This window comes from Populus alba, chromosome 3, assembly GCF_005239225.2.
Source record: "Populus alba chromosome 3, ASM523922v2, whole genome shotgun sequence".
NCBI classification, from domain to species: Eukaryota; Viridiplantae; Streptophyta; class Magnoliopsida; order Malpighiales; family Salicaceae; genus Populus; species Populus alba.
Window position 1 is genome coordinate 645,485 of NC_133286.1, and position 23,042 is coordinate 668,526.

The 23,042-nt window shown below is 34.5% G+C and overlaps 1 protein-coding gene across 1 annotated transcript; it reads left to right on the forward strand.

The window, feature by feature from the left end:
* Nucleotides 1–1,278: 1,278 nt before the first annotated feature.
* On the forward strand, nucleotides 1,279–2,895 carry LOC118035422 (cytochrome P450 81Q32). Its single transcript, XM_035040984.2, has 2 exons — nucleotides 1,279–1,860; nucleotides 2,184–2,895. Exons 1-2 carry the CDS (start codon nucleotides 1,312–1,314, stop codon nucleotides 2,808–2,810), a joined length of 1,176 nt encoding a protein of 391 aa, XP_034896875.1. The 5' UTR covers nucleotides 1,279–1,311; the 3' UTR covers nucleotides 2,811–2,895.
* Nucleotides 2,896–23,042: the final 20,147 nt, after the last annotated feature.

Genomic DNA, 23,042 nt, shown 5'->3' on the forward strand with positions numbered 1-23,042 from the left:
TATCCTTCTTGTACAGTAACAAACATAATTTTCATAAATAAATTAACTTTGAAACCAAAAGGAGAGTTCTGCCTCCAGGTACTGTGCAGAAGATTTTTGCTTTCAGTGTCATCTTCTTAATTAGATAGTGGAGGCATCTGAGCTGCATGCTCTCAAAACTTCATCAAAGTGAACATTGTTCTAAATTAATTTTCTTGCATTCCTACCTGCCAATAACATTTTTTTTCTTTAATTTTAACCTGGCTAGATTTATACCATCTTGGTTTAATCAATCAAATTATTATTAAAAATTTAATCGGTTTAATTAGAATTTACATACTAAATATCTTATTTAATTTGATTGAAAATAAAATTGGACCTGTCACGTCGAAAAGATTTAGCAATTAGAGATAAAACAGAGACTGATGTGCTGAATTTTCTTTCGACACCATTATTTTCTCCTGTGATTTTTCTAGTCAAGGAATCACCTGTCGCCTTCGTTTGAATCATTTCAGGGGGACTATATCCTCTCTAGCTAGCCTTTACAAAGAATACTCTTTGAGCTTGGGCTCGGATTACTTGCAAGCTGCAATGGCTAGGCTTCTCCATGTTAAGAAAACTCATCGGCTCATAATCGAAAGTGGATCATTACGAGAGTTGCAGCCGATCCAGTTTGGACTTGACATAGAAGATTTGGACTTGGATGCTGGTATAACTCAAAGTAAATACCTTTCTATATATTTTAATAAAAAAATTTATCAATAATTTAGGATTTAATGATTCTAGATACCCTCGTGATAACATTTTCTTACGAAGACTATTATAATTTATATATTCTCCCGTCTTATTGAATAATTTAATCATTAATTAACAAAAAGGAACCTTGAAATTTGGTGTTTTTATATGTTTTGTGGGAGATTTTATGTTTCCATCATGAAGGAAATAAGAATATTTGGTACAAATATTGAAATTTGTATGTATAAAAACCATATGAAATGTGAAAAGTCATGAAGTCTAAGTAGTCAAGTTGGAATGATAATATTTGGTGCCTTGCCATTTTAAAATTCAAAGGTGGTGGCTTCAACGTGGGCAGAGTTTGAGGTTTTTTCTAATCGTTTCAATTTTAATTTTTTCAAACGATGTTATGATATAAATTTTCAAGAAAATCTCGAATGCCATGCTGCGCAATTTGACCGATACACAGTTATGTGGACCTTGAGTTTTTGAAGGCTGCATGCAGTGAGAAGAATTGCCTGGCTGGTTAAAAGGAGGATCGGTAAGCTAGAGCCTGTTCAACAATTTACGCATGGAAGAAGACTACAGTACCTCGCTATGGCTACGCTATTCTCTTCTCCTTCCATGCATGGCGTTTCTTGTTCTTTCAACCAAGTTCTTGCTTCAGAAAAGAAAGCAAGGCAAGACCAGTTATTTAGCATCCGAAGAAAGGAAGTCATGGCCTTACTGCGTAGACTTCACGGTGTTTCCAAGCATGGTAACTATGCTAAGGTGGAGTTAAGGTCCATGCTCTTTGACCTGACGTGTAATATTATAATGAGAATGGTTGCAGGGAAGAGGTATTATGGAGAAGATGTTAAGGAAATTGAAGAGGCCAGGATTTTTAAGGAGATCATGGAAGAGTTTGCCGAATGTATTGCCGTGAGAAATTTGGGGGATATGATTCCATTGTTGCAGTGGATTGATTTTACTGGGCACTTGAAGAAGTTGGATAGACTAAGTAAGAAGATGGATGTGTTCTTACAAGGACTGGTTGATGAGCATCGAGATGACAGGGACAGAAACACTATGATAAACCGGTTTCTTGCTCTGCAAGAAGAACAGCCTGAATACTACACGGATGAAGTAATCAAAGGCCATGTTCTGGTTAGTCAAATCAAACTCTTTTTTATGTTGATTCAATCATTTAACTTTTAAGGAAACACATGATGTTTTTGTTGTTGTTTATTCTTTGTGATTCACTCACATTTCTTTTGGTATCATCTCCCCTTTCAATTTCTTAAATTTCGTTCATTAAAAAACAACAAAGAGAAACCACAAACGATCACCTTAAGCCACGTTTTTCTTCAACGATGAGAATGTCGTGAGATTAGTTTGCACGTCAAGATTCTTTTAAGCTTCGGCTGTGGATCTATCCAACAAGTCATATTCAAGATAGTTCAAAGTAAAATCCTAAGTATTTTGTGCAGGTGTTGTTGCTTGGGGGAACAGAGACTGCTGCTACATCTATGGAATGGGCATTAGCCAATCTACTCAACCATCCAGACGTGCTAAAGAAAGCTAAAGCAGAACTGGACGCTCAAGTTGGAGACCGCTTGATAGAAGAGTCAGATTTTGCAAAACTACATTACCTTCAGAGCATCATATCGGAGAATCTGCGTTTATGTCCGGTGACACCGCTTATACCACCGCACATGCCATCCTCCGACTGTACCATTGGAGGATACCATGTACCAGCTGGGACTATATTATTTGTAAACGCACGGTCTCTCCATAGAGACCCTACACTGTGGGATGAGCCCACAAGTTTCAAGCCTGAGAGATTTGAATCTGCAGGCAGAGTTGATGCATGGAAGTTCATCCCCTTTGGGATGGGAAGGAGAGCTTGTCCTGGAGATGGCCTAGCAAACAGAGTGATGACCTTAACTTTGGGATCGTTGATACAGTGCTTTGAGTGGGAAAGGGTTGGTGAAAACAAGATTGACATGTTAGAGAAGACAGCAATGACCATGTTCAAAGTTGAGCCCTTAGAGCTCATGTGTAGAGCTCGCCCGATTCTAGACATGCTTTTCTCTTTAAGTGATCAAAAAATATAAAATTGTCAAGAGTGCTGCCAATATTATATGTATTATTTTCAAATAATAACAATAAATTACCCCTTAGGGTTTGATTTTCTTGTTATTTTGGGAAATGATGCTACCAAATGTTAAAATGATATCAAACTATAACTTTCAGCAAAAGGCCCCCCCCCCCAAGAAGGGGGAAAAAATGAAGGTTAATGATAATAAACGTGGATTATCAATTTATCTAATTAAAATAATATTTTTTTAAATAATATTAAAATAAACATAAAAGTTTTTCTTTTCCCTTATACATATCAGCTTTTTTATCTACTATTACAATTTTTTTAATGTAAAAAATATGTATATTTATTTTTTTATGTTGAAAAAAAACAAATCATTCAACCCATGATAAAGTAGAAGTCATATAACTAGTATTTATTTTTTATGTTAAAAGAACTTTCATCCGACCCGGGGAAGATAACTTAGTGGAAATCTAAAATGGGTTATTATTGATTAAAAAATTGGTCCGCTTGCCAATCCACTTATTATTGATTAGGAATGTAGGAATGTTGTTGGTCCGCTTGCCAATCTATAGGTGTTGATTTTTATAGAAATCACGAATGCATTTCGGCTTAGTCCGTTTAAGTTCTGATTTCATTTGGTTTTTGACTTGTTGCTCCATTAGTAGGGCTGTTTGTTTTTTTATTTTTCTTCCTTGTAATTAGGCTGATGCCTAGGTTACAACTTATGTAGCTAAAGCTCTGCTCTCTCTCTATTCAGGTTTTCCCTTTTTATTCTATATATATTCTTGATTTCACCAAAAAAAGAAAGTGATGCATTGCTTGCTATTTGTTTTTCTAGAAAAACATAAAAAGATCAAACAACTACTCATATAATTGATAGAGAAAACCACACTTTTTCATTATAATGTCGAGTGAAATATATACAAGAGAAGAGTTTGTTTTTGGTAATGAATACATATGGACATTTGCTATAATTCTGGCAGAATATTTTTTGCAGTAAATGGAAAGATTTGTAATAGTTGGAATGCTAAACTTTGGTAGGAATTTGTTGCTTGATTTTGGCAGAGTTTATGTAGATTTCCTTAATATGCCCTCGCAAGATAAGACTCCCATCAGTAAGGCCAATCTTGTATCTAAGAAACTCAGTACGCTGCCGAGATAACAGTTTTGTCAACAGATCTGCGAGCTATTGGCCCAAAGCTTGTTACATGGGTTATGGAGAAAAGCTTAAGGGAATCAAACGTTGCACTATCTACGTATCAGTATCTGCAACCCGAGTTGCTAAGCTTGTAGGGGTGTCTCAACACCTAATGTCCTAAGACCAACTGGTCTGGGAGTCATTAGCCTAAAACTCGTTACATGGGTTAAAGATACATTGTGTTTTAAGTTGTATGTGTATTGAAAAAAAAAAGAGAATAAATAATAATAATAATAATAATAATAATAATAATAATAATAATAATAATAGTAATCCCAACCCAAAGAAGTTAACCTTAAACATTCGAACATAATATTGTTTTCTTCCAACAAAAGCCCCATCATCTATGTTTTCATGTTTTCATACATTGAGCACATAAAAAGAAGGTTTATTAATATCTTGTTTAAGAAGTATGAAGCAGAAATATAAATTTAATGAGAGTTTGTTTATTTGGATAGATTAATGGAAGTTGAATGATGAATGCCTTGCTTTGTGGAACTTGCAAATTGTTTTTCTATTTTAACGCTTTGATTACTAGGGACTAGTAATAAGCTGGTTGAGGGGTGTGATTAATACTTAAAAGTGCATGTTTATTAAGGTTTTATATCATCATTTTGCACTTGAAGTATCAATAACTCCTTAACTAAAGCATGTTTTATAATAACAAGTGTGATACTATAAAATGCCTTAATATATGGTAAATGTTCATCTTAAATGCAGGCTTATCACATAAATCAAAGGATTGATTGATGAATTCAACTACTGAAATTTTAAAGATAAAGAAGGGTGAAGCTTAGAAAAGAGATGTTGGTGCAGTCCAAACTGGAACACTATTCGGTATCTGGGTCTTATCTCGAGTTCTAGATGTCCAAATGATCTCAAATTTTTACATAGATTTGGTGAGACATAGGCCTACAACTTTCATGTGAACAGAAAAATCTAAGAAGGCATTTTTTCAAGTCCAAATTATAGCAACAACGGAGAAGTCCGAATCTGTTCTGCAGCCCAGACACTGTTCAGTGTTCAGCCCATATCTTGAGTTCTAGAAGTCCAAATGACCTCAACTTTTTTTCTTGAAAAGCTAAGAGAATTTCCTAGAACTTTCATGATTTCATATGGTTCTAGTTCTGATGTTAGCAATGAAGTTTTATTCAAACAAGAAGATAATGATTTTCACCAAGTTAAGATGTGGCCACCCACTCAACAATTATTCATCAAATCAATAGTTCCAAATTTTGGCCTATAAAAGGAGGCATTTGCCATGGATTTAGGCATCTTTGTGTTCAGATCAAGATCATGCTCTTGCCCTTTTTCTTTGTATTTTGTAATGTTTAAGTTTTATTTGATGTTATATTAATCTCTTGTTTATTCTCTTCATTTCCTTTCCTTTATTTTTATAATTATGTTCTTATCTTGTTTATTTATGTTTCTTTCTTTCATTATGTTTAGCAAAATCTATTATGTCAAGGTGAAAAGGTTACACTAATGGTGTAAGAATAAATATAATATAAGCTCAACATGGACTTTAATGCTTGATATTAACATGTTTTATATTTATTATCTTGCTCACTCTTAATACCTTGCTTGTTAAATGGTTAATCTAGATTTGTGTTGAACGACCCCTGGTACAACAAATGCTTGGCACTTTCATAGCCCAACCGTATGGTATAACTTACACCTGTGCTATGAAAGGAACTTGATTTGTTGTTAACATAAGTTATCACCATGAATACCTGATAATATTTACAAGTATTGACATTATTCGAATAAGATACTTAATGTAATCATGTTAACAATTATAATCTGATTGTAACCTCCTTTGTGTGTGGTTTCCAGTTGAGTAATAAGAATTTATATTATACTTGTTTGAAGTACCATTAGTGGATCTTCTAACCTTGACACTTGTTTGTATCATTGTTTAATCCTTACATTAATCTTCCATCTCAAAGTTCTCATTAACTTTTTCCTCTTCATCTTTACTACTACTACTACTACTACTACTATTTACATTCTTGTTATATTTCATGTATATTAAGTATGCTCTGTGTTTGATCAAGGATCCTGACACTGTTGGTCTTGTCTTGTTCATTCGCATCAAAAATCTGTTTATATTATATAATATATACCTCTTTGATCTTTTCATAAACTCAGTATATAGGCTGGAAACCTGTGACCCGATCTTTTAGATCATTCTCATATATAACAACGCCACGTACTGAGTATTATTATTATTATTATTATTATTATTATTATTATTACTATTAATATTATTATTACTATTACTATTATTGTTATTATTGTTGTTATTATTATTGTTGTTGTTGTATTGTTATTTATAATTTATACAATTAACCTCTCTGTGGTTCGACCCCGGTCTTGCCGGGTTATTTATTACTTCGACACTCCTGCACTTGAGAAAAGACATCAAGCTTTTGGTCATGTCACAAATCAAACTAAATCATTCATGAATATATAGGTACTAAGATTAATGATATAATTTTAGAAAATTCATGTTTTAATGTTGGCGTATGATGCTCTGGCTGTTACTTGGATTCAATAAAAGCATGAAGAGCTTGATTGATATAATAAATACATCTCAAATGCTTCATTAATCCATTATTGAAATCTATAAACAAACCATTATATATTTATTAATGACCAAACTGATATGAGGAATTTATACAATAACTTGACATATCTGATTGATTGGCCACGTCATCATGTTTTGGCATTTGTTACGAGGTGGTGAGAAAAGGTTTAGGAGACATTTGCAGGGATTCAACATCAGCTTCGAGCATCTACAACTTCATGCATTGAGGGACGATCCTCGAGTTTTAATTGTATACACCATGATGCCACTATAATCATCATATTTGTTATCTTCTTTTTTTACTCTGTGGTGTCTCTTAGTACTTCTAGGTCATTTCCTTCACAAACCTGCTCATAAACCCACGAAGGAAAGTAGATTTAGCTTGCATCCTCTACCAATTCACTCAAGTTCTTCTTTCTTCCTATCATGTCCATTAACAACATCCCAAAACTGTAAACATCTGCTTTGTAAGACACGCCTCCGATATTTTTGTAGAACAATTCAGGAGCTATGTATCCCATTGTTCCTCTAGCCGCAGTGAGGGCCATAATGCCATTATTTGTTGGGTACAATTTTGCTAATCCAAAATCTAAAATCTTTGGAACAAACTTCTCGTCGAGAAGAATATTGTGAGGCTTGATATCAAAATGCAAGATTTGCATATCACAACCTTGATGTAGATAATCAATGCCACGAGCAATCTCAAGAGAAATGTCAAACATTTTCTCTTTACTTAATGTGACGCTACCTCGTTTAGGAAAAATATACTTATCAAGAGAACCATTAGGCATGAACTCATATATAAGACCACGCTTTGATCCCTCGACGGTAAAGCCTATAAGCTACACCACATTGACATGGTAAATTCTTCTGATGGTGTCAACTTCATTGGTAAAGTCTTGTCCGTTACTCTGCAAGAACTCTTCAATGATGTCATACATTGATAAGTGCCTTCTTCGCCATATGTAGATTAAATAGGTCACGAGGCATGAAAGCCCAAAAGGGAATAATATTGCACGAAATATCACTGTGCAGAAAAACAACAAGAATAGTCAATGGTAGAATGAAATAGTGCTAATTAGATAGATTGCCGCATCAAAATTATTTTATAAATGAAATGTGATTTCCGTTGTGTTTGCCTCCTGATAAATCCTTACAAGCTTACTATGTATCGATGGAAGCATCAACTTTTTTCAAATCTCAAATCCATTGCACCAAAAGGTAAAAACTTCTTATAAAAATGCAAGAAAAAAAAGATTTTTCACGGAGCATCTTAGTGAATTTTGATTTTATCCATCTTAGCTTTGGATTTTTTTAAGTCATTAAAGTTGCTAATAAAATTAAAGAATTAGACTCAATTAAAAAACTAAAAAGTTGAAGGGCTTATTTCCATGAAACCAAAGCCACTGAAGATACTTTCTTGCGCTTTTCCATTTTTCTTTTAATCTTATGTTTTGATTTTCCAATGCACACATTTCATGTTCTACTACGAATCCAAAGAAGCATAGGAAAGTACTTACCAGTGAAAATAAGTAGTGCTATGAGCAAAACTATGATTATTCTGAGAAAATCTGAAGATATGATCTTGGTCCCAACATACGTATAGTATTCTGCCATATGAAAACATGAAGACATTGGAAAATAAATAAATAATATTAAAAAGGTTTTTTAGATGAACTCAATAATCTCAATATTTACATGATAACTTGAGAGTTATTGTAATTTAGCTTTGTAAATTTGGAATCCCAAATGCGGTTGTCCTACAAGATTTATAGAAACGGAGAAAAATCAATATGGGGAAATCTTATAGATAGTAAACAAGTGGCAATCATGTACAAGAAAGAAAAAAAGTAATTAATCATAACTTATTCCCTATATAATGCTTTTAAATGGTTTTTCTGCGCATATTGTCTATCATTAATGAAACAATTCCAGATTACAAAAAAAAGAACTCTAAATTAACTCACCCCTCTTCTTGAATAGTATATCCATGTTCCACTTGGAAAATACTTGGTTATCGGCCCAAAGACTTCATTGCGAAGAAAAGAGAAGGTCATGTCAGTGTTCAGCCTTTGCAGAACCAATTCATGTAATTAAAATTGTGTTCCATGCATGCAGTTTAGACTTCATGTTTGAGTAAAGAAAAAGGCAGGTTCTTACTGAGATAACTGAGTATGCGATTAGTCAGAAAAGTCTGCAAGAAAAAACAAATAATTTTTAAAGAAACTAGCGATCTCAATAATTGGTAATATTTATTGGCAGACAAAGACAAGCTGTGTCACCTATTGCCACTCTGATAGGAGCACCATTGAGGCCTGCGTTCATATAAACGAAGAAATCATCAAATTACTTGAGTTTTTAAGGTTTGCGTTGTCATTGAATACCTAATTGATTGAAATAAAGAACCGTAAGATCAAATAGGCCAACATGGAGAAAGTAACAAATATAAAGGACTGCCAAGGAAAGCAACAGTCAAGCAAACGAAAAAAGCTGCAACAAACAACGGAAAAGGCATAACCACAAGACACAAACATTAACACTTTCAGTAGAATCAATTTTCTTTCTTTTCGTTTTTTTCCCCTTTTTTTGTCATTACAATGTACTGTTAAGATTGATTATACTACCTCTAGTAGTTTGAAAAAAAAAAAAAAAAAACAAAAATAGTTCAAAGCCACCAAGAGCTAACAAGAAGAAGAAAATATGTATGATCAATGGGAAGATATATATCTAGGCCAATTAACTTATAATAAACCCAGAACACGATAAAGCTTTAAGCAATGTCACAAACAAAAAGACAATGGTCATGGATTTGCATAAAACACCTTCTTTTATCAAGTATAAAATAGAGAGATTTGTGCTGTTATGAAATATATATTCAAATTTAGGTAAGCTGAGAGAGAGATAGAGAGAAGAAAACGCATCGTATGAATCACAATATGTACTATCATAGTTGCAGTACTGGATCTCATTGACAGAATCACAACAAGCTGAGTACCATGAAAGCTCAAATCCATTTAATGCAATAGAATTTCCATTTTTGCAAGAAGAAGCATCCACTATATAGTCTGGAGGACTCAGTACAGGATTTTCGCAAGTTATAAAAGTTAATCTAAAGGTCATAAAGTCGGCGCGAAGGTTATCGAACCCAAAGTTATATGGAAGATAGTTCCTGTAGCTGATGTAATTATCATATGCGATGAGAGATCGATGAGGTATGGAGAAGCAATCATCCTTCTGAACAGCAGCTTCCATAAGTCGAACAGTGAAGTTACTGTATTTGATCGCCTGAACATAATATTTTACCGTCTTCAAGTATAAAGTTGGACGATGGTTTTCACAAACAAGTTCATAACTTTTGTGGCCGCACCTTTTGCGATCGGTGTTTAATCAAAAAGGGTAGCTGATATTATGGATGTTTCCACAGGAAGAAGGAGAGCAGTAATTGCTGGTCTTTTGTTCAGAATTAGTAACCTGCTGCCCATGTAGTGGAAGGTGGCAATCTACAGCTAAAAAGATAATGAACATGGAAGTGTGAAAACAGAAGAGATTGCTTTTTCCAAGTGATTTTCATTTCAAGGAGTTGATCAGTGGAGGAGACTTCAAATTCCAACATCAATGAACTTATCTCTAACTTGACAAACATCAAGTTGACATATTCTTGAAGTTTTAAGGTTGTCTCAATCTTGACTAGCTAGCGATTGTTGACTAGCTAGCGATCGTATGCTTGTTTGTAATTTAATGGTTTCACACTACCCAATTGCATGCTTATTTATTAAACATGTTTTCCTACTAAAATCATTTGAATAAGCAAAACACAGGATAATTTTTAAATTATAATTTATATTTATTTTTTCAATATAACCACAGAAATTACTATATTACCGAACAAAAACTAAATGATTGCATTTTGAGTGTGTTTATTAGACAAAAATCCTAAAATGGGAGAAAATAAAATTGAACGTAGCCCATTGCATCGGGTGTTTCATATATATCAAATTTTTTTAATCGTAGGTGTTCGGAACTTTTACGCATATTATTAAGATTCTAGAATTAATAACCATGTAAATCTCTAGTAATGTAAAATTCAAATTGATAATCATTAGAGAGCAAACTCATGATCTAATTCGTTGAATTATACCCCTCAAGTTTATATATATATATATATATATCCATTTCTACGAGCAAAAGTAATTGCTTTTTTGGCCTTTGCCACATGCAATATGGTATAAAATAAGTCAATTATCTAGTAATTGACCTAATAATAAGAGTTTGAGACTAAAATGTTTGCTCCTCTTGAGGTCACAGGTTCGAGCCTTGTGGTTGCTAATATTGATAGCCAATAGAGATTTATATGGTTGTTAATTTCAAAACTCGTGTGATTAGTCGAGGTGCACGCAAGCTGACTTGAACACATATATTAATAAAAATATAACAACAAATAAGCCGATTAAATATCTATAGTTGGATAGTTGTCAACATTGAAAGGAGTAATCAGTAGGTAGCTAGTTCTTCGTCCCCAAAATTGTAAATGGAAACACCAGTAGGCCAACTTGTGGGTGGTCCTTAAACGACGTGCATATATAGTTTGTTTTTTTTTTTAAAACTGACAAACTTGGCATTCAAAAGCATCCACCTCTCCTGTGGTCACCCGTGATGTGAGGCGTCCCAAAGTCTCTCTTCCTTCAATATTTTATTTATTTATGGAAGGTAGATTCGAATTATATAGTAAAAGTATGGTATAATTATACTTTATTAAATATAATTTTAAAATAAATTATTGAATTGAATTAAAATTTTATCACAAAATTTTAAAGATAATTTTTTATATTGAGGCAAACTTTCAGGTGAATCAGTGTTCGGTACAGGCTTGTAATATAGGTCAGAACACACTATATAAATTTTATTATTTATTTTCTTTTGACTTATAAACTTTCTATTTGGTAAAAATCTTTTTTCTATGAAGATATGACAACTTGTTTTGAAAATTTTCTAATTTTACAAGGATCTTTAATGAGTTACAACATAATTTCTAAGTATGGTTAGAATTTATTAATGTTCTAAAATCATTTTCTTATAAGGAATTTTTATTCGTCCTAATTACACAAGGAAAAAAAAAAGATGGTATTTAATAACATATTGATTTTTAGGATCATTGGGCAAATAAAGACTTATGATTTATGAGTTTTATTTTTATTTTTGTTTGCTATAGCCCAAGGCTTGTTTGAATTAGAGTTTGAGTTTATTAGTAAAGGTTTTTAGATAATTTTTATAAGTGGATCAATTCAGCATATAATAATAGATCCATTAGGGTTAATTTCTCAAAACTATTTAAAGATATGTAACTTAAATTTTGGCAGCCATTGATGAATAATACTTCTTAATTTTTTAATTTTAACGTGTGAGAGATTTTTGTATTTTTTTTATTCTTGAACAAATTGAATTTGTATAAAACATTAACCTACTTTTGTGGTATTATTCAACCCTTATTCCATTAGTGATGATGTTTTAAAATAAGTTTTTATTGTATCAAATCTATTTTGATTTTTTGAGATAAAATCTACAAAATCAAAAGGTTGGCATAAAACACACTACTTTCTTCTTTCGACTAAAATTGGTACCTTTCATATTAAATTAGCATAAAATCTGGGTTTGCAAACATATATGGAAAGGGTGATTTTTTACCCAATTTTTGCTCCAATCACAACTTAGACATGTTTGGCATTGCGTTTCAAAAGTGCTTTTAAAAAAAAATTAAATTTTTATTTTTATTTTGAATTAATATATTTTTGATGTTTTCAAATCATTTTAATGTGCTGATTTCAAAAATAATTTTTTAAAAAATAAAAAAAATATTATTGACATACTTTTCTTAATGAAACAAATATTTTTCTTGTTCTTGAAGAGTAGTGTCGCATGCGTGCTGTGTCGCGAAGATCGTCCATCCTCAAGGAAAAATTGTAAGGGTCTACCTGGAAAATGTGTATCAATTCTTGTCTCTTATCAGTGAAAAATTTGAATGGGAGTTGCCACCTAGTATTCTGGTCATTAGAAACCCTAACTAGTCTTAGAGATTAGGTACGGAGACTGATTGCATAAAGGAAATGTATTAGCACCCCAAATATGCTCTATATAAGGTAGGATGCATTGCTTTAATGTCTGATAAAATCTAAGATCTTGTTGTGGTTTCTATTTTTTGATTTGTCTATGGTTCAAGAAAAGTTCTCCTTTGTAAGGAGATTCTTATTTTATCAGGTAAAAAACCTAATTGTTTTAAGTCGTCAAAATAAAATACATTTTTAATATTAGGAATACGTTTTACGTATAAATTCATAAACCCTGTCATAACCCAATTCTGGGTTATTCCCCAAAAATCAATTTGTTTTTCAAAATAAAAATAAAAAAATAAAATAAAGGCTGGCAATGTGGAGAAAGTAGGCCGGGAAGTCAAGCTGTAATTTTTTAGGAAAATTCAAGGCTTAATTGTACCCCTTTATGCCCAAAAATGAAGGAAACAATGCAAATTCAAGGTCAAATTAAATGATTATTGGACGAATTTGCATAAACATTAAGTCCAAGAACATAATTAAATTTTTAACAGGTCAATTTGATTTAATCATGGGCAAAATTGAATTTTAATTATGTTTGAGAATTAATTTTTGTTCAATTAAAGGATTTAATTAAGTGCAAGGAGTTAATTATACTTTAAATGGGTCAAATTAATTTTATTTGGGGCTTAATTAGTGAAAAAATAAGTCCAAGGACATAATTAAATTTTTAATAGGCCAATTTGATTTAATCATGGGCCAAATTAAATTTTAATTATGCTTAAGAATTAATTTGGGTCCAATTGAAGGATTTAATTAAGTGCAAGGACTTAATTATTACTTTAAATGGGTCAAATTAATTTTATTTGGGGCTTAATTGGTGAAAAATTAAGTTTGGGAGCTTAATTTGGGCTTAATTGAGAAGATTGGAATTTTAAAAGATCAAATTTAATTTTTACCAAGTTAATTGATTGAAATTAGGGGTAAAATTGCAAGAAAATTAAAGTTTTGGGGCCAATTAGGGGCTAAATTGAAGAAATTCAAAGCCAAGGACAAATCTGCAACAGACGGCAAACTATGGGGGTTCAATTGACAAAAACCGGGGGTGAAATTGAAAGTTTAATGGTCAATTAGGGGTTAAATAGACAAATTCCGAGACCAAGGACCATATTGCAAAAGACGCGTAAATACGAGGCTGCAATTGAAGTTCATCATGGGCTTAATTGCATTAAATCGAAAGTTTTGAGTCAATTAGGGGTTTAATTAAAAAAATTTGAAAAACAAAGGACTAAATGGAAATTCAGTAAAAATCCCTAATTTAGTCCAAAACAGTGTCATTTTTCATATATAAAAAAAGAGGAAGGACCAGACGAGGCGTCGTCTGGTCGTAGAGAATGAGAATGAATTGCTGTGCATTATTGAATAAAGAACAATGCCTTTAAATAGGCATTACAAATGACTCAAATAATCGAAAAACAGAATTAACTAAAGACTAAGCACTAATCCAACTTAACCCAACAGACTAGCCACTAAGTAATGAGAGCTGGACACGTATACCATTTATTCATCCACTAACTAACAAACTCCTATTGACCTGGACAACTATGCAGTGAATAAGAAAATATTCCCAACAATCCCTCCCTTAAACTGAACAATTTCAGACATTCAGTTTAAAGAATAATAAGATAGCTTTTAATACAATCATCCCAAAGAACACACTCCAAGCAACTTCCTTAGCTTGTGAAACAATGATGTTTTAAGCGGCTTAGTGAATATGTCAGCCATTTGGTCTTCACTCCTGCAGAAAATAAGATTAATTACTTCATCTTTTGCGAGATCCCTTAAGAAATGGTATTTGACATCAATGTGCTTGCTTCTCCCATGTAGCACAGGATTTCTTGATAGTTTTATTGTTGAGTTGTTGTCACAATAAATTGAAGTTGCTCCTTGTTGTTTGAACTGAATTTCTTCAAGAATCCTCCTTAGCCAAATTGCTTGACATGCACATGAAGCTGCAGCTACAAATTCAGCTTCGGTTGTTGATAAGGTAACTATTGGTTGTTTCTTGGATGACCATGAGACGGCTCCTGTACCCAGCATAAAAACATACCCCGAAGTGCTTTTCCGATCATCTTGATCCCCGGCATAGTCATTATCAGTAAAACCCATTAAATCTGAATGTTCTCCTTTTTTGTAGAGTAATCCAAAATCAGCAGTACCTTGTAGGTAACGAAAGATTCTTTTTGCAGCAAGAAGATGAATCTCTTTAGGGTTTTCCATGTATCTACTAATGAGACTGACAGCATACATTATGTCAAATACATTAGGCTCCCTATAATTTGTTTGTAGTTTGTACTGTCAACCCTCTTCCCTTCTGGATCCTTGAAAAGTTTCACACCAACTTCAGTAGGTGTGCCAACTGAGTTACAATTGTTCATTTGAAATCTTTCTAAGATTTCTTGAACATACTTCTTTTGTGAAATGAAAATGCCAGTTGTTGATTGTACTACCTCAAGGCCGAGATAGTAATGCATCATCCCGAGATCAGTCATCTCGAATTCAATCATCATAAACTCTTTAAACTTCTCAAACATGGCATAATTATTTCCAGTGTAAATCAAATCATCCACATATAGGCACACAATCAACATTTTTCCATTTTCAGTTTTGACAAAAAGTGTATGCTCATGTGGGCATTTCTGAAATCCCTCCCTTAAAAAATAAGCCTCTATGCGACTATACCAAGCTCTGGGAGCTTGTTTAAGTCCATAGAGCGCCTTTTTTAACTTATATACTTTATCTTCAGCACCAAGTTTAACATAACCAGGAGGTTGATCGATATATACCTGCTCCTCTAGCTCTCCATGTAAGAAGGCTGATTTCACATCTAGCTGGAAAATAGACCATGAGTTCTGAGCTGCCATTGCAAGCACCAATCTGATTGTGTTCGTGCATGCAACAGGAGAGAACACCTCTTTATAGTCCACACCAAATTCTTGTTTGTAGCCCTTGGCTACTAACCGGGCCTTATGTTTGTCGATTTCACCACTTTCCTTCAATTTGGTCTTGTACACCCATTTGACACCAATGGTTTTGTGCCTTTCTAGAAGCTGAGTCAATTCCCAGGTATTATTCCTTTCAATTGCCGCAATCTCTTCATTCATTGCCTGACGCCATGTGGATGTTTTGACTGCATCTTCAAAGGTTGTGGGATCACAGTCAGAGAATAGGGCAAAATAGGTGAGTGGGTCTTCATCTTGGGCAATTCCAACGACTTCATAATCTGCCATCCATGCAGGCCTTGTCCTTGCACGTAAAGGCCTTTGATCATCCACTAGTTGTGAACTCGCTACTGTCGGCTGTACTTGCAGCCCTTCTTCATTATCATTATCAATATCAGTATCTAGCACCAAAGGCTTGTTGGGAACACTGCTGTGCCATGACCAGAATTGGTCTTCATCAAAGATTACATCACGGCTAATCACAATTCTCTTAGTGTTAGGATTGTAAAGCTTGTAGGCTTTGGAATGGTCACTAAAACCAAGAAAAACACATTTTTCTCCCTTGTTCTCCAGCTTTTTCCTCTTCACATCTGGATGGAAATTCATTGTCTTCTTCTTTTACCCGGTTAAAACTGGTTCGGTAGCCTCTTTGCAGGTGCATTTAATGCATCAAACGTCCACCAAATTCAACCAAACTTACACGAAAATGATCCTCTACAGTCACTCTACACCCCCATGTGAATATTTCAGCCTTAATGACAACCAAGCGGCGCCGGCCTAAACATGCCCACTCAGGCGGCTTTTTCTGCAGAATTAACAACTCAGGATGCCTACTTTAGGCCAACGGTTAATTGTATAAATTAACAACTCAAGACCGGGGTTGAACCACAAAGAGGTTAATTGTATAAATTATAAATAACAAGACAACAACAACAACAACAACAACAACAACAACAATAATACTCAGTACGTGGCGTTGTTATACCTGAGAATGATCTAAAAGATCGGGTCACAGGTTTCCAGCCTATATACTGAGTTTATGAACAGATCAAAGAGATAAATAATATAAACAGAATGTAAATAACAATAACAATAACAACAACAACAACAACAACAACAATAATAATAATAATAATAATAATAATAATAATAATAATAATAATAATAATAATAATAAAGAAGAAGAAGAAGAAGAAGAATAAGAACAAGTTGATGAGAACTTTATAATTTATACAAGAATTTACCTCCCCGGCAACGGCGCCAAAAACTTGACACGACCAAAAGATTGATGTCTTCTCCCAAGTGCAGGAGTGTCGAAGTAATAAATAACCCGGCAAGACCGAGGTCGAACCACAAAGAGGTTAATTGTATAAATTATAAATAACAAGACAACAACAACAACAACAACAACAACAACAACAAGAATAATAATAATACTCAGTACATGGCGTTGTTATACCTGAGAATGATCTAAAAGATCGGGTCACAGGTTTCCAGCCTATATACTGAGTTTATGAACAGATCAAAGAGATAAATAATATAAACAAAATGTAAATAACAATAACAATAACAACAACAACAACAACAACAACAACAACAATAATAATAATAATAATAATAATAATAATAATGAAAAAGAAGAAGAAGAAGAAGAAGAAGAATAATAATAATAAGAAGAAGTTGATGAGAACTTTGAGATGGAAGATTAATGTAAGGATTAAACAATGATAACAACAAATGTCAAGGTTAGAGGATCCACTAATGGTACATCAAACAAGTATAATATAAACTCTTATTACTCAATTGGAAACCACACATAAGGTAGGTTCCAATCAAATTATAAATTGTTAACATGATTACATTAGTTATCTTATTCGAATAAAGCTAATACTTGTAAATGTTGGCAGACATTCATGATTATAACTTATGTTAACAACAAATCAAGTTCCTTTCATAGCTCAGGTATCGGTTATACCATACAGTATGGGCTATGAAAGTGCCAAGTATTTGTTGTACCAAATGTTATACAACATAAATCTAGATTAACCATTTAACAAGCAAAGTATTAAAAGTGAACAAGATAACAAATATAAAACATGTTAGTATCCAACATTAAGGTCGATGTTCAGTTTATATTATACTTATTCTTACACCATTAGTGTACCCTTTTCACCTTGACATAATTAACTTAGCTAAACATAATGAAAGAAAGAAAAATAAATGAACAAGATAAGAACATAAATGAGAAAGAAGTTAACTAAGTAAAGGAAAGGAAATGAAATGCATAAACTTGATATTAATAAAAGCAAAACATAAGCAATACAAAGAGAGAAAGCAAGAGAATGATCTTGATCTGGAAACCAAGATGCCTCAATACATGGTAAGTGCCTCCTTTTATAGGCCAAAATTTGAAACTATTGATTTGTTGACTAATTGATGAGTGGGTGGCCACATCTTGACTTGGTGACAATCCTTATCTTCTTGTCTGAACAAGACATCATTGCTAACATCATAATTTGCCCAGAATCTTCAGGAATATTCTAGGAAATTTTCTCAGCTTTCCAACAAAAAAAAGATGAGGTCATTTGGACTTCTAGAACTCAAGATATGGGCTGAACACTAAATAGTGTCTGGGCTGCAAGACAACTTCGGACTTCTTCGTTGTTCCTATAATTTGGACTTGAAAACGACCTTCTTAGATCTTGGTGTCCAAATGAAAGTTGTAGGCCTATGTTTTACCTTTCCATCCATATAAAATGGACCTAAATCCGAGATCTAGAGCTCCAGATATGATCCAATTACGGAGCAATGTTCTGTTTTGGACTGCACCAGCATCTCTTTTCTAAGTTTGGCCATCTCTTTGTCCTTTCACTTTCAATGCTTAAACTCATCAATCAATCCTTTTATTTATGTGATAGTCCTGCATTTAATATGAGCATTTACCATAAATTAAGGTATCTTATAGTATCAAACTTGTTATTATAAAACATGCTTTAGTTAAGGAGTTATTGATACTTCAAGTGCAAAATGATGATATAAAATCTTGATAAACATGCACTTTTACGTACTAATCATGATCCTTCCTAACTGAATCAATAGCTGAAATTTTACCCCGGTGTAGAAGAAATTACCCTCTTCCACCGCCTATAAATAGAGGCGGATTTGATGCCCTAAGGGAGGAGAGAATCGGTCCAAAGTTGACAGAAATCCAGCCTCCACTGCCCCGTTTTTGCAGTTTCTCTCTCCCTCTCTCTCTTCGCCGCTCCATCCACCAAACAAAGCCACCACAAGCTCCACCACATGTATCCATCCCAACAACAAGCCGGCCATCCCCCACGCTTGAAACCGTCACCATCTCTTTTCTCACCTCTGCAGAATTCTTCTTCCTCCCTTCGTGATCGGCTCCGGCCACCGTTTCTCCCAGATAGGCCACAGAAACCATCAGCTCGACCTCTTGATCGCGTCCGTGACCACCGCGCCCGGTAGCCTTCTCCTCCGCCGCCTCTCCTTCTGCCAGCCAAGTCGATAGATGCAGAACAAATTCTCGTTCTGCATGCACCAGGATAATTAACATGGTTGCTGGGCTGGGCCAGCAACCATGCGGGCCTGGGCCAGACCACTTGGGTCCGCCTTGGACCAAATAAAAAACCTTATGGGCCAAGTTCGGCCCACCCTTTTGTAGGCTGGGCCGGCCCAACCCACATATTTTATATTATATAATATATATTATATTATAATATTATTTAAAAAAAAAAACGAAAAAATCCAAAAAAAAATCCAAAAAGATTTCAAAAAATCATTTAAAAAAATTTATGATTTTCTCAAATATTTTTCTATCCATTTTGCATAATATTGGGTTGTATATTTACATTGTAAAATACAGATCTGGTATTAAAATACCCCGTTTTTCTCCAAAATATTTTTTTTAAAAAATAATTTCAAAACATTTTCAAAAAGAAAAAATATTCTGTTGCATATGGCCAAATTCTAAATTTTTTTTTTCAAGCATATTTTTCATAAAAAAGAAATAAAAAAAAATTGCATCTTTGTCATGTTTTTTTTTTTTTAAATATGAAAAAGGATATGATAACCGGTTTATGATTATCCATTAGGATTTGGCCAACATGTCAAAAATATTTTTCCAATCTTTTTTTTAGGATCCAAATGTAGATTTTAATATTTGTGGGGTGTAAAATTACACGATAAAGTACACCCTCAGATATTAAAGATACAAAGTGTAAAAATGCGATGCTAAAGTTCAGACTTTAGAACGGTTAGGATTTAACCCGATAAGGTAGAGACTCTCTCATGGAGAGAGATCTTCCTTGAGCCTTAGAAAAGACCAACGAATAGAAACCCGACCTAGAAAAACAATGAAACAACAATGCAGCTTACCTTAGGTAGGGTGCGCTGGGGTGATGCGTCTTCCCCTTGCACAACCAGTCCCTTACTCAGACTCTCGCAGACCATAGGTTCCTAGTGACCATAATATTAGGTGGCGACTCCTAATATTGTTAGGAGTGAGGTGGAATGCTCCGAAAACCTCGAAACACTGATGGCAAGAGCAGGGTGTGAGGAAGGCAGTGTGCACTCTCGAGGATAGAGGACAAAGCTCTACTATAAGATGGGAAGATGGAGCCTACCTAATTATTGCTTTTTGTTTGATCATGTCTGTTTCAACCTGTTTTAGTCTTGTTGGTAATTTGGCTCATAAGGCCACAAGACTTTCTTTGTCAAATGAGTCTTTCTTGTTAATAAGATCATGTGTTTATGAAGTGCCGTTATTTTTGTTGCCAATAACACACTGAGCACACCCTTCACTCACAAAACCACAAATTCTTTGGTGTTTTCTTGTCCCCTTCCAAACCAAACAAAAAAAAGAATGATGACCCCATGTTTTCACAAGGATTTTTGGGAAATCAAAGTTTTAATACAAAAACAAAAATCAAATTGGTGTTTGTTCTAATAAACAAGTTCTGTAAATTCAAGTGAAATCCATCACTTAAAAAAAAAAAAACTGAAAGACAACCCAAGCGCCATGAGATAACTTCAAAGCTGGGTTTTGATTGCATGAATAATGTGAAACCATTTTGCATATTCGCATGTGAGAATGCAAAGCATGTCGATTCTAATTGCATGCATTTGAAATGAAGAAAGGCCATTTTTTATCATTCTTTCACAAAGTCTAAAAATCCTTTGCAGTCCCTTTTTGAGCCTAATACATATTTCTTGAAAAAATAACCTTGGTTAGGATCACACCCTACACTAGGGGAGCAAGTGCAAAAAAATCCATAAAGACTAAAAGTGCCCAAACAACCCTGTGGGGCATGAAAAAGTCCTCAACAATAAAAGTGCCCAAACAACACTAGGGGGCATGAAAGAAAATCCTCAATGATCAAAAGTGCCCAAATGAAGCTGGGGGGCATGAAAGAGTTCCAAAAAGATTTGAGCATGCCACAAAAATCACAAATATAATGATGCTCAAAACCACAAGAAAAAGCCAAACATTGGGGGGCACCATGGACCATTTTGCAAATTAATTCCAAGGTCCGGAAATTCATGAAAAGAAAAAAATAATAATTTGGGATATAAACACTAGTGATCCTTAGTCTTGAAATCTCTTAAACACCTTTTGAGCCTAAAAATATCCTTTTTCTTCATTGCCAAGAGCCAAAGCCCGCATTACGTCCCCAATCAAGCCCTTTCTGATCAAAGGCAGACAATCTGGATCGGTAGACTTTGCTTTCCCATGCAAAACAAGTCATTATCCATGCAAGCAAAATGAATGCTTTGAAAACTGGTTCTTTGAAACCCCATATTGAAGCTTGAACCCTTTTAACCAATCAAACATCACTTCACTTCACCAAAAGCATATCTATGAGAATCGCTTGAATTTTTCAGAACAAGTTTGCTTTGAACAAACATCGAAATGATTTCTTTGGAATAGCTTTGAAATTCCAAAAATCCTTCATGAAAGCAACTTCTTGTAAATAACCAGATCTTCTTCCACATAGCCTCATCCCCAAAGAAAACCCAAATTGAACACTTGGAGACATGATCAAACTAGGGGGCAATCTGACAAACACATAATAGGGTTGGCTCCATGATTCCATGAAAAAAGCAAGGCAAAGCTGGTAATCTAGAGATCAAGGTTTGCTCATGTCATACCCTTCCCAGAGGTTAAGATCACAAGATATGACTCGAGAAAGCAAGAGCGGAAAGAGCCATCAAAACTTACTATCAGAGACTCAGACTTTGAGAAAAAGAAAATTCCATGAAGAAAAGGGGACCTATATTGCTCAGGTAAGTATACATGCATATTGATCATGATGCATTACTTTCATCCCTGATGGATTGGTGTCTCATCGTCACCTCTTTTGAGCAGGCTGTTGAGCCCTCATCATATAGATAGTGTGCTTCTAGCGCTATCTTCCTTCCCTTTCGAGTGTGCCTTAGAGCCCTCTACCATATTGGGTAGTGTTTTTACAAACCATACCTCATTTCGAGTGTGCTTTAGAGCCCTCAACCATTTTAGGTAGTGCGTTTTCCAACCATACCTCTTTTTTAGTGCGCATTCGAGCCCTCACCTCTCAACCATTTTAGGTAGTGCGCTTTCCAACCATACCTCTTTTTTTAGTGCGCCTTCGAGCCCTCACCTTATAGGTAGTGTGTTTTCCAACCCTAACTTCTTTCGAGTGCGCCTTCGAGCCCTCACCTCATAGGTAGTGTGTTTTCTAACCCTACCTCCTTTCGAGTGTGCCTTAGAGCCCTCGACCACCTTAGGTAGTGCATTTTCCAACCCTACCTCCTTTTGAGCGCACCTTCGAGCCTAACCTTATAGGTAGTGCGTTTTTCAACCTTACCTCCTTTCGAGCGCGCCTTCGAGCCCTCACCTTATAGGTAGTGCGTTTTCCAACCCTACCTCCTTTCGAGTGCGCCTTAGAGCCTTCGACCACCTTAGATAGTGCGTTTTCCAACCCTACCTCCTTTCGAATGCGCCTTCGAGCCCTCATCTCTTAGGAAGTGTGTTTTCTACCCCTACCTCATTTTGAGTGTGCCTTAGAGCCCTCACCCACTTTAGGTAGTGCGTTTTCTAACCCTACCTCCTTTCAAGTGCGCCTTTCAGCCCCCGTTCCCCTTCGAGTCCTATCTCTTTTTGAACACTCCTTTGAGCTCCCGTCTTTTGAATAGTGTGCCTTCGAACCCTATCATGTCGTCTCTTCAAGACAGTTCACCTTGGTAAGTCACCCATCACAATCAGACCTGTTTGAAAACTCTTTTCATTTGAGCTGGTTACCCATTACAATGAAACCATTTTTAAAACTCCTTGCATTTCTCACCACCTTTAAAATCTTTCATTTTGAGCCGGTTGCCCATTACAATGAAACCATTTTGAGAAATTTTTACA

Excerpts from the sequence above, each read along its gene's own strand:
- LOC118035422 (XM_035040984.2), top strand. The coding sequence starts at position 1,312 with ATGGCTACGCTATTCTCTTCTCCTTCCATGCATGGCGTTTCTTGTTCT. Across the intron at positions 1,861-2,183 it reads TAATCAAAGGCCATGTTCTG|GTGTTGTTGCTTGGGGGAAC; the intron begins GTTAGTCAAATC and ends TATTTTGTGCAG.